Genomic DNA, 13,690 nt, shown 5'->3' on the forward strand with positions numbered 1-13,690 from the left:
ACCTGACGGATACGAATTTAGTTTGAAGGCACCCCGCTAGGGGTTCGAATCTCGGCTCAGGCCGTGGTAATTTCGATCCCCATTTCAATTGGGCGGGAGATCGATCGGAGGGGGCATAAATAAAAAAAAATTACATACCTCTATAAAGTCTAACAAAAATATCTTATCAGCGCGTAGTAGAAAAATATATAAATTAATACAGCGCCATCTAGTTGTACTGATATAAAACTATTAACTCAAACAGACCGTGAGAGGTTTTCTAAAAAACACCATACGGTAACTAATAGTCTTATTAGTGAAGTGTTATATAATTGACCTTTAACAGTTTGACATACTTCATTATTAATTTATGTGCACAGTTCACAGTTTAAACATGGACCGTCGGTTCTTATGGTAATGGATTTGATGTTCAACTGCTTGACTGTTTATATATGGACAACCTTGACGATTGACACGGTTGCTTTTATTGGTTGTATTCAGATAACCAGTAATGGCAAATTGAATAGTAAACTTTGATGAATTAAGATTACTAACCTATATTTTTATCTCCAATTTCTGTTTGAAGAATTAAGGGGGATTTTTAATCAATTTTAAATTAATAAACATTTTAATATTATTAAACATTTAAATTATTAGTAACATTTGTATTCATGAGTATTTTTGTTTGTATCGGTCTGGGTGTTTTCTATGTATAATATGTATGTATTTACAAAAACAATATATCTATGTATGTTGGTAACATTAATAATAATTTACATTTAAATTTGTTGGCAACTCTCTCTCTCTGCCGAACGCCATCGTTGAGCTAACATCGTTTCTTACTGTAATTAATTCCAAATATAAGTTAATTGGTTATACACGGGCCGATCTTTTATTTATATCGCCCTTGACACTTCTGCCACGAAGCCTACTCAAGCAGACGTCACGAACGAGGATATAGAGGAAGTCAACAGTCCACATTTCCAACAATGTATTTAAATCAGTGATCTAGTAACACAAGCTTTCGCTAGTTTACCATGGATCTAGATGGCACTATGTGAATTGTCCCTAGATATTATTATCTACGTAGAGTGTCTTACTAGAGGTAGACTACAATGTAGTCTCACAGATTTCGAAGGCCTCGATGGTTTAGTGGTTTAGCACACTGCCTTACTTGCGTCACGCATTCAATTCCTCGCACATTTGTATTCAAGAGTATCATTGTTTGTAATCTAGGTATACCTGGGTGTTTTCCATGTGTATATATATGTCTTTATAAAATGAAGTATTTATATCAGTTGTCTAGTACCCATAACACAAGCTCTACTTTGCTAAGTACTAGATGATACTGTGGGGAGTGTCCAGGATTTTTATTACTTCAACCAGCCGCAAAAGGGTTTTATTTTAATTTTTTTTTTTTAATATTTATTTTTATTTTAATTATAACATTTATTAAAACTAGCTACTCGCCCTAGCTTCGCACGGGTGTACATGTATTGTATATATAAATCTTCCTCTTGAATCACTCTAGCTATTTAAAAAAAGTGCATCAATATCCGTTGCGTAGTTTTAAAGATCTAAGCATACATAGGGACAGACAGCGACAGCGACTTTATTTAAATTATTAACCGGGTCTTAACACGAATAATTTTATGGCAAATAAAGGTATTTACCTCTCTCGACGTTTCGACTAAATACCTTTATTTGCCATAAAATTATTCGTGTTAAGACCCGGTTAATAATTTAAATAATGTATATTAAACACGAAAATTTAAAATTAACGACAGCGACTTTATTTTATACTACGTAATTATGATAAACATAAGACCGAATTACTACCTGTCCTTTGTGCCCATCATGCATAAAGGCCAGATCTAAAGAATGGGCTAAAATCGTTGGAAATTTCTGGGAAAAATATATACATATAGTTGTCATTGAAACTAAAGAAGATTTAACAAAGTTTTAGTTATTAAAATAAAATGAGTGGATAGTCTCGTATTTGGTACGAAGACAGCAAAAATACCGTTGTCACGTTATATTTACAAAGATTGCAAGTATCCGAAATGAACACCTGTTCAATTTTGTTTGGTTTGTTACCGAACCGCTATTTTAGGTCATAGAGGTACCAAATGTTTATGGCCCTCGTTGTATGTGAAAGAAAGTATAATTGTAATAGTTATTTCAATTGTTTTTCAAATGTATATAATCCGTTGATTACCGTGAAGCTAGTTTGCTGGAAATATCCAATTTGTAACTTTCCCATGGATGTCAAAATAGTTGTAGCTATCGAATAGTTGGTTAGGTCTGCGATTTTATAAATATTAGCAATTAGTTGAACCCGCTACTTTGAACGGTTGGTATTTGGACCTTAATAACTTTACATTCGACGGCCTCGGTTCTCTAATGATCGATGGTCGCGGTTCGATTCCCAGGACGACACAAACGTTTGTCTCATAAGTTGATTGTTTGTATCGGTCTAGGTCTTTTCTTTATATGTTACATAACTATTTACAAAAATAATAGCTAAGTATTTCTATCAGTCGTTTAGTACCTATAACAGGCTCTGCTTAGCTTGAGACTAGAGAGCGCTATGTGAATTGTTCTAAGATATTATTTTAACTAGAAAGAAGACTAAATATTCTTTCGCGTGGGTACCTTAGTCTCACCTATTTCAGTCAAGCATCTTACTTTGTAAGCTGTTTCGGTTCTAGGTTGCATGTTTGATTTATCGAACCTCAGAGTAGTGAGAGAAACACCGTGGAGTTTTTAGTAAGTACAATCTAACATATCCTTCCCGTTCCCCTGGGAGAGTGGTCGAATCTATGAAGATTTTCTCCCCGTTAGAAAAAGGTTGAAGTTCTAATAGTGAAATTTCAGAATAAGTGAAATGACAGTTTAGTCCTATAAAATGGTTACCGGTGTCAAATGATAATGTATTAGATTTGACGCGTATAATTAATGAAAATCACGGGATCTTACCATGTTTTATTTTATTGAGTTCCCGATATTTCGACAGTGTTTGAATTGCCATGATCACGGGTAAATGCGGTTGAAACACTGTCGAAATATCGGTAAGTCAATAAATGAAAACCGAATTACAAGGTACAAAAATATCTACCTTGCTAGATCATAACACTAGATCATATCTCGTCATCGCTACCACAAAGCCTTAAGACCAAGGTTTATAACCAATGCGTCCTACCCGTTATGACTTACGATGCCGAAACGTGGGCACTGACGATACGATTGGTCCACCAACTCAGTCGCTCAACGAGCTATGGAAAGAGCTATGCTTGGAGTTTCTCTGAGGGATAAAATCCGAAACGAAGTAATTCGCCAGAGAACTAAGGTCACCGACATAGCTCTTCGCATCTGTAAGTTGAAGTGGCAGTGGGCTGGTCATATCTGTCGCAGAACCGATGCTCGCTGGAGTAGGCGTGTTCTAGAATAGAGACCGCGAATTGGCAAACGTAGTGAAGGACCTGCAACTAGGTGGAACAACGACATACGTAGGGTTGCGAGTAGTAACTGGATGAGAAGGGCTGAAGATCGTGCCCAGTGGCGTGCCTTGGAGAGAGGCTTATCAGCCATTATCAGATCATAACATGATGATATGTGGAGTTACATACTAGACTTAGACAATAAGCTAAGCAAAATGATGATAGTTCACCCGTGATCATGGCGATTGAAACACTGTCGAAATATCGGGAACTTAATAAAAACAAAACATGGTAAGATCCCATAATTTTCACATGATAATGTTCATTGGTTTATACGCGACGGTTACCACTTACAGGTGGTCTGTTAGCTTGTTTATCGCTTCAATTACCTAAAAATGCATATCTTCGTAAACTGCTGACTCAGTTTAAGACGCATTAACACCGGACGTTTATAAGGTTAGTAGGTGTCGTAATTTAGTTTGTGGTTCTGTTAGGTTCTGTAGCTTTATAGTGCTTACTGTTTGACGGCCTCGAAAGTCTAGCGGTTTAACATACCGGTTTACTTTCGATGATCGCAGGTTCAATTCCTCGGACGGTGCTAACATTTTCTATTCAGGAGTATGATTGTTTGTATCGGTCTGGGTGTTTTCTGTATTTATCTGTATCTAAGTATTTATATCAGTTGTCTAGTACTCATAACACAAGCTCTGCTTACAGTGAGACTAGATGGATCTGTGTTATTTGTCCAGGGTTATTTATTATTACTGTTATCAGTACACTCGGCTATATATAAAAGAGACAGAACTTCTTAGCATTCCATAGATTTGATTAGTACCAGGTTCATAGCGTGTCAGAAAGGGAAACTCCGAACAGTTCCCGGGACTTGTGACCCGGGTGTAGGTTTAAGAGACCCCTTTGCCGACGTACGTAAACACTCACCTTCACCGCTCGTACTTCTCTCCCTGACTACCCAAATCAAGGAGTCTTCCAATGCAGCTTTAAACCTAAGTATCCTCTCCGATCGATACACCGTCCAATTCAAACGTATCGAAATTACGACGGCCTGACCCTACATTCGAAACCCTAGCGGTGCCCTCAAACTAAATTCTTGTCCGTCAGGCATGAGTTGGCTTTCAGCCGCTCCATACGTCCTTCCGCAGAGTGCCATCTACACTCGGCCCCTATCGTCCAGTGATGCTGTAAAGGCTAGCTGCGGCAACAGGGCCAACTGCATTAGAGCAATCTGAAAAAAAGGCTTTAAATCAGGCATCGTACAATACGTAATTTTGTTTTAAATTCTGATAACTTAGTCATCATCATCATCATCATCGCAGCCCGGAAGACGTCCACTGCTGGACATAGGCCTCCTTCAAAGATCTCCACGACGATCGGTCCTGCGCTGCTCGCATCCAATGCCTTCCAGCGATCTTGACCAGATCGTCGGTCCACCTCGCTGGAGGCCTTCCCACGCTGCGTCTTCCGGTCCGGGGTCGCCACTCGAGGACTTTACTGCCCCAACGGCCATCTGTCCTACGAGCTATGTGCCCTGCCCATTGCCACTTCAGACTCGCAATTCTTCGGGCTATGTCGGTCACTCTGGTTCTTCTGCGGATCTCCTCATTTCTGATTCGATCACGCAGAGTAGTATAGATAAACACATCTTAGTATAGATAAAGTATATATGTAAGAGCGGGTATTGATACCAGACAACACATCGTTACGATAATTAAATAATAAACACTTTTATCAAATTCCAGAGATGTATTCGGTGCAACGGTTACACACAGAAAGAGAGTTATTCAACTACCGACCTCCGTATTTATAGACCGAAGTCAGTGTAGTAGGGAGAGAAGCAGGCGTAACGATTATCTTATGACAAACAACTTAGTTCGGTCTATAAGTACTAGATGGCGCTATTTACAATATTTATAATAATCCTTAACTTTAATACTTCATTATGTTAAATATTAAATAACAGTGATTTGATCAATATAGGCCGAATATAATTAAATTAATCAATTAACAATGAAAATAGTTATTATATTGAGTTTGCGCTATCATATATATAACAGTGTGTTAGTTGAAACACTTGCAAACAATACAACTCATGAGCATTTGATAAATACACTAGCCTTAACATATTTCTTTTCAATACTCCATAACAAGTAACAATACGCCTGCCAAGGACAGACTCCTTTATTGGGACAATGGCGAAGGAATGTCTGGTCAGCCATGCCCTGAATATTTCAGTGTATCGATTCGTGACCAAAGCAGTTACTAATAGAAAATGATTTGTGTACGATTTGTATGATATTAGCTGCCATTTAATATCGAGTTGAACTTAACTTCTTATAGGAATATAAATAATCTTTAATCAAATAAACTCATTACAAGCACTTTTGAATAGTCATATTTTTGATTCTACCATTTGGAATGCAGATTCATCGCAAGAAGAATGGACAAGAAACTTGTGTGTTGCTCTTTTGAATAGATGTTTTTTTTATATTACTTGTTATTGTGTAATTAATTATTACACAATAATAAGTAAGAGGCATGCGATAGCTGCTTTATAACCCACCCTCGGATACGCAATTGACTAGTTAGAAGTTCTAGGACTGGGAGGAAATTGTTTACCTTGACCTGTTGACACACGGGCCATAAAGTATACCTTAATAAAAACAATATAATTTTTGACAGCCACGGTGGTCTAGCGGTTTAGTATCAATGGTCGCAGGTTCGATTCCTCGCACGGTGCAAACACTTGATTCATTAGTATGATTATTTGTATCGGTCTGGGTGTTTTCTACGTATATTATGTATGTATTTACAAAAATATATATCTAAGTATTTACATCAGTTGTCTAGTACCCACAACACAAGCTCTGTTTAACTTGAGACTGTATATCGCTGTGTGAATTGACAATAGTAAAAAGATACATATAATCATTTGTAAAATTGAACACCTAAATACTTATCTCAAATTGACCTAATCTGTTCATCTTGACAAGACATTAATTAGACATTTCGTAAGGTGGCGTCACCGACCGTACAAATGCTCACATTGTGTCAAATGCACATTAAATTGGAACAACTTAAGTAACTGTTGTGAAAGGTACACTCTGAACGTAATATGATCAACAATGGCATACTCCACCAGTATATCTTGAGCTCCACACATTATACTGGTAACCCCCTCTGTATAATGAATTCATATTAAGAAAAAAGGGCGCGGGAGGTCGTCTGATACTGGTTTTGTCTTCACCATGAGGACATGAGACAATGTTCACTACGTCTAAGTGTTTACATAATATTTTCTTGTTTTATATAGGGTTGAAAGATGTACCAAACCGAAATTTAAAAAAAGAAATTAAGTTGCTAATATATTCAATTGAGAACTAGTGAGTCCCTCACTAGTTCTCAATTGAATATATATAGAACTGGACGGTAGGAAAAATATTAATACAATAAACTTGACATTCATAAGCGGCTAAAAAGTCCTACATGAAAATGATTCATAATTTTGATTTTTATTTGTTATGGTTAGATTTTACAATAAAATACCAGAGTCTGTTATAAATCTGCCTGAAAAAAGATTTAAATGTCAAATAAAACAGTTCCTTCGCAAAAAAGCTGAAGAAAAAGAGAAAAAAGAAGAAGAAAAAAATTTAAGAATTCGTTAACGATAATAATGTTTTTATAGAAAAACTTTAAATCCATAGCACTGACAATATTATCTGATTACACTAATAATGAGTGCGTAGCGATTTCTATGTTGATTATCGCATGCCTCTTACTTGTCATACTGTAATTATTTATATAAAAAAACATCTATTAAAAAGAGCATCATACAAGTTTATTGCTCATTCTTCTTGTGATGAATCTGCATTCCGAATGAGTGGTAGAATCAAAATATGACTATTCAAAAGTGCTTGTAATGAGTTTATTTGAATAAAGATTATTTCTATTTCAATTCTATTTATTTATGTATGACTTTATACAGTACTTCTGGTGATTCATGATTCATATTTTGTCCCATAACACCATCACGAAAATTCGATAAAAGCAAACGCCCTTCCTTCAGTCGTCAACCTTTGCGGCCAACACGCAAATACACTGTCGTTACCAACCGCGCATGACTGAGTGGTATTATGTATTTTGCGTGCCCAATCAAGATGCACGTGACTTTATCTCCGTTTAGCATACCTTAGTTAACCGCATTTAACTCCGCGATGACAATCAAATGACATTCCTCATCAGTACATAGGTCTCAACGGATTTCTGTATGCTTTTTGTGAATGATGATATGGTACAGGATATACTAATGGTAGATATAAAGCTGGACGCTAGAACTAAGAACCCACTCATTTTAACATTATTATTGTAAGGATCTGTGATGTTTTAGAAAATGCAACATAGAATAATTTTCTCAACTACTTTATCTGTGACAAAGAAATCATTTTTTTTCTTTTTAATATTAATTTAACGTGGAATAATTATCTGGCTCGTTCTAGCTTCTTATAGGTGAAAAAATTCGTCAAAACCGTTAAGTTTTTCTACTTTATCTGTTACAAAGAAAACATATTTTTTTCTCTTTTTAATATTAGTTTACATGCAAGCATCATCGGTGACTTATCCGTTATGGAGTATTCACCAGAAGTTTATCGTGCATATGCTACACTTAGACTGTGGAATGAATTACCTGCCAAGGTTTACTCTAGAGACTACAGTATGGGGTTTTTCAAGAAGGATATATTAAGGTTTCTAAAGGGTCGGCAACGCGAACCTACTACCGTCATGTTCGGACGTCCATAAGGTACGGTAACCGTTTACCATCAGATGGTTTTTTATGGTTTTTTTATGGTGACAACCATACGTGATATAAAAAAACTATGCTAAACTCCAGGTGAATCGCTAATTATAACTAACGGAAATCTGGATGGATTATTAATTAAAGCTAACAACAACAACCAAGGGAATTGCAAGTGCATGTCCTACCTTATAAGAAGGAATAAGCCCATTTCTTTGCTCTACTATTATTAGAAGGTTATTCCACAATGTGGTTGTGCGTGGCAAAAGTTTCTGTAATAACGCACGGTGGAAGGCCGCCATTCATCCAGATAATTAGGATGGGTATCTTTGTTTCTGGCGAGTAATTCGTGATATTCAGCACCTGGTATTATTCCGAACAATTCCTCAGGACATTTACCGTGATATATGCAGCAGAATATGCACAGAGATGCAATGTCCCTACATAAAATTAATGTGTCGAGTGTGAAATTGAAGGCGTCGAAAAAATAACAGTGTTATAATTCAAGCAGTATGCATACTCTACTTTACTTGGTTAACTAACGACCGATCTCGACCAGAACTCGTCTCAGATGTCACCACACCAATTCGAATGGTGCTGGCTAAACCAACAAACAGAAACGTGATTACGAAGTGTTTGTCAAACAAGCCTGTCTTAATATTTGCTGAGCACGAACTTGGGACCACAGATGTGTTATATACTCGTAGATGATGCTATACGATTTTTTCAAAATAAAAATGGATTCAAAATTATTCCACGTAATGTTGTTAATGTGAAAGTATATAATTAACTTATGTTTATTTCTGTTGCATCAGAAGCATTTTAAAAAGATAATGTACAGAGTATATTACCATAATTTACAGAGTAATAAGGTACACCTACAACATAAAAACAGAGAAAGAAATGGTCATATATGAAATTGCATATATATACATAATATAATTGTTGTTTTTACTATTTTACATGCAATTGTTTCATATTTTATCAACGTTTAAAACTTCCCTGGACTTCCACGAATATTTTAATATTGAAATTAGCCAAATCGGTTCAGCCGTTCTCGAGTTTTAGCGGGACTAACGAACAGCAATTCATTTTTATGTGTAATAATAATAATAATCTCAGGACTATTCACACAGTGCCATCTAGACCGAAGTTAGGCTAGCTATAGCTTGTGTTATGGGTACTAGATAGCTGATACATATACATAGATTTTTTTTTTTTTTTTTGGAACACCCAGACCGATACAAACAATCATACTCATGAATACAAATGTTTGTGCCGTGCGAGGAATCGAACCCGCGACCATCGGTCGTAAAGCGGTGTGCTAGACCGCTAGACCACCGAGGTCGTCTATATATATAGATATTGTATTTGTTTCATCTTTTTTGTATACTCTATTTTTTTTTGACATTTATACTGTGTTGTTAATGTAATTAAAGCAAATAGTGTCTGTCTGTTTATATATCTACTATTATGACTCTTTTCAGAATTTAACATTGACTTTTCTGTATATCCGTCTTGTGACAAAGATTAATGGATTATATAAATCTGAATAATGAGATAGCACTTAACATTCACGTAATTTGAATTGATATCTACGAATTATGTTTTTTTTAACACATCTATATTAATTATTAATAATTTATGTTATTTACTTAGTTCGATAAAAAATGTTGGTATGACATGTAAATGTTTACCACAGTTTTTTTATATAAGGTGTCCGCTGAAAACCAGCGTCGTGGCACCCCGTCACGACATATGCTGAGCGGAGACCTAGTTGGTACTCTAATTATTAATATAAAATGTAAATTTAATTTTAAAAATTATTTTATGTGTACCAAATAAACAATTTTCTTTCTTTCTTTTTCTCTTTATTATATTATATAAGATGTTTTTTGTATTTTATATACAATATTAGCTACTCGCCCGGCTTCGTCCGGGTGTACATGTATTATATATATAAACCTTCGTCTTGAATCGCTCTATCTTTTAAAAAAAACCGCTTCAAAATCCGTTGCGTAGTTTTAAAGATTTAAGCATACATAGAGACGAACAGACAGCGACAGCGACTTTATTTTATACTATAATATATACATAATTACAAATATATAATCGGAAGGTCTCAGAATATGTTGATATCTAATTTTATACGCCTAAGTGTTAGAGGTGACATACCCCAATTTTTTTTTATTTATATGTTGGTGCATTAAAATATACACATTCCAAAATTTACACCCTTCTACCATCAACCCCTAATTTTTATAGCGATATTATTACTTTAATTTATATAGCAAAACAACGTTTGACGTGTCATCTAAAATTATATAAAGAATCATATAACAAAAATTGGTTATTCAAAAATGCATTTTAAATTTACTTCAATAATGTTTATTTCTGTTTCTATTAAAAGCTTAATAACTCAGGCAAACAATATAGCACGTAAACCAAAAGCATTTGTCTGGTTGTTCTAATTATTGCAATGCTAGTTTTAACATATGAAAGCAAAGGTCATATTGCACAACATACAAAGGATGCATTAGATGTTATCACTTCAATTAACGAATATAACACATCGCTATGAATTAAATGATTTATCTGTGATGACTGTTTCCTTTTAACAAAAAAAATCGCTTTGTTATTGTAATACACATACTAATAGTGCAGGTTATACCTTTGTATTACTGTGATTGGTACAGTTTATGCTGTAAATAATATAAATGACGTAGTGGAGTGACTTGAAACAGTCATGCTCGCTATAAAGTTCAAACTTGTGGCGGCGTGGTGGGCCGGGTCGATGTGCTCCCTCTAATATGGTTGTGTGCAATGATGGCTGGCTCATCCGTCATACTCGTGTACGGGTGCTGCTTGTGGGGACTGGTCTGTTCAGGTTGCGAACACTGATTAGATTTTTTGATTTTTTTTATATAGCATATGCTAGTGGTCACTCTATTCTCCCAAATTTGAATTTAAATGAAATAGTATTATTGTAAATATGTACAACATTAAAATAAAATACGAGCTGAGTTTCTTGTCAGTTCTTCTCATCTCGAAATCATTCCGAACTGACGGTAGATTTGACATATCATAAGAGTCTGTAATAGACCTACATTAATAAAGATATTTTGAATTTTGAATTGAATTTTAAATTTTTATGAATTGTTACTTGCTAATTCATTTAATACTAGCTGTTCTTAAATTTATAGCCTATATATTATTCATATGTATAAGCTATATAAGCTGTAAAGTTTCATCAAAATCCGTCCATTAGTTTTTGCGTGAAAGAGTAAGAAACATCCGTCAATACTCACAAACTTACGCGTTTATAATATTAAATTAGATTATTTTAGCAGATGAAACAAATCATAACTTTAATATATAAGTAATATTAATGGAAAATATATCTAAATGGATTCGTATTTAGATATATTTTTGATTGATTAATAATAATAATCTCAGGACAATTCACACAGCGCTATCTAGACCCAAGTTAAGTTAGCTAAACTTTGTTGTGTGGGTAGATAACTGATACAAATACATAGATATATATTTTTTGTATATATTTTTATAGTATATATTGTATATATTTGATATATATTTTTTGTAAATACATATATATATACATAGAAAACACCCAGACCGATACAAACAATCATACTCATGAATACAAATGTGCCGTGCTAGGAATCGAACCCGAGAATTGAGGCGGTGTGCTAAACATAGAATATAAAAAACGAGTAATCATTAGGGTCACAATTTTTTATAAAAAATAGAAGCGTATTCATCAGGTAGTTAGACATAATGCTAAGGAAAGTATAAAAGTCGTATTTTGGATCGTAGCAAGGTGTTGAGGCCGTAACAAGAGAGACAATCAAGACGTCGAGAACAATTCAGATTGTGCGGCGCCGAAAGTAAAAGCCAATGGCTAGTATTTTCTTTTGTTGGTAACCACACGTTTTCGAATTAGTGTATGGAAAGAGCTCGTCGGATTTGGAGCGTGAGACCCCAGATATCACATCGTTTACGGCGAACGGACTCGTAAATGACTCATAGATTAGAATTTGGGGAATAGAGTAGGTCATGTTGTATATATATTACTAGCTGGCCTGGCAAACGTTGTTTTGCTATATAAATTAATAACGCTATAAAAAAATAGGGGTTGATGATAGGAGGGTGAAAATTTAGGATTGTATGTATTTTTGTATGTTGTATCATAAAAAAATAGAACCAAAAAATTTTGTCTAAAAAATGAAAAATAAAATTAGGGGTGGACTACCCCTAACATTTAGGGGGATGAAAAATAGATGTTGGCCGATTCTCAGACCTACTCAATACGCTCACAAAATTTCATGAGAATCGCTCAAGCCGTTTCGGAGGAGTATGGGAACGAAAACTGTGACACGAGAATTTTATATATAAGATATAAAATCTATGGCTGTTTAGTCAAAGATTTTTTTAGTAATAATAAAAACAATACCAACCCTTGACAAACAAAGATCTTGTGTTATGTATATGAATGATATAAATTTATATACTAGCTTTTGCCCGCGGCTTCGTTCGCGTTAATTCATCCCCTTAGGGGTGGAATTTATCAAAATCCTTTCTTAGGGGATGGCTACGTCATAGTAGCTTTATTTATTTAAAATTTCTCCGTCCGTATATTGAGGTTTTTAATCTCAATAATATCAAACTCTATTGACAATAATTAACCATTCGTCTTATTTATTTATTACAGCGCAATAACGGACATAGTCGCGGGAAAAGGTTCACCTTCCAGTCTACAGTCAGACAGCTGGAGAGGCGGCGGCTGGCGGAGAAGCTGTCAAGGGAGGCAGACTTTAAAGAACAGCAAAGAAGAACGGAATTAGAAGCTATGAGACGGTGAGTAATATGTAATTTACATAAAACAATGTAAAATTAGGACTTGAAATTTCGTACTGTCCAACAATAGTACTGTTTTTTTAATATATTCATAGTGATGCAAGTAGATTATAAAATTACTAGCTGTGCCCGTTATTTCATCTGCACGAAATTTATATTCAAATTCAAATTCAAAATATCTTTATTCATGTAGGTCTATTACAGACTCTTATGATATGTCAAATCAACCGTCAGTTCGGAATGATTTCGAGATGAGAAGAACTGACAAGAAACTCAGCTCGTATTTTTTTTAATGTTGTACATATTAATATGTATATAAATACATAATGATCTGATAGTCAAATTATAATCTTTTCGCCCACAAGTAGGTTTAACGAACCCCATTGGACTGATTGTAATTGTATCTGATGAATTTACAGAGTGGAAGAAGAATTCCAACGCAAGCGTGCCAGAGAAAAGGCAAATATTAGACAGCAACTGCGGCTGGTGAGCAGCGGAGCCGCCAGTATGCCGGTCACCACCAGCCACACCAAGGTATGAAGCCATATTCAATACTAGCTTTTGCTCGCGGCTTCGCTCGCGATAA

The 13,690-nt window shown here is 35.1% G+C and overlaps 1 protein-coding gene across 1 annotated transcript in view; it reads left to right on the plus strand.

Moving 5' to 3' along the window:
* Positions 1 to 13,690, plus strand: part of LOC131849458 (uncharacterized) — a 46,191-nt gene that overhangs the window by 21,893 nt on the left and 10,608 nt on the right. Inside the window, exons 3-4 of the mRNA XM_059199573.1 lie at positions 12,959 to 13,104; positions 13,524 to 13,638. Coding sequence (XP_059055556.1) covers positions 12,959 to 13,104; positions 13,524 to 13,638 — 261 coding nt within the window. The remainder of the gene's footprint in view (positions 1 to 12,958; positions 13,105 to 13,523; positions 13,639 to 13,690) is intronic.

This window comes from Achroia grisella, unplaced genomic scaffold (assembly GCF_030625045.1).
Source record: "Achroia grisella isolate CSIRO2021 unplaced genomic scaffold, CSIRO_AGI_Agris_v1 utg1056, whole genome shotgun sequence".
Taxonomy (NCBI): domain Eukaryota; kingdom Metazoa; phylum Arthropoda; class Insecta; order Lepidoptera; family Pyralidae; genus Achroia; species Achroia grisella.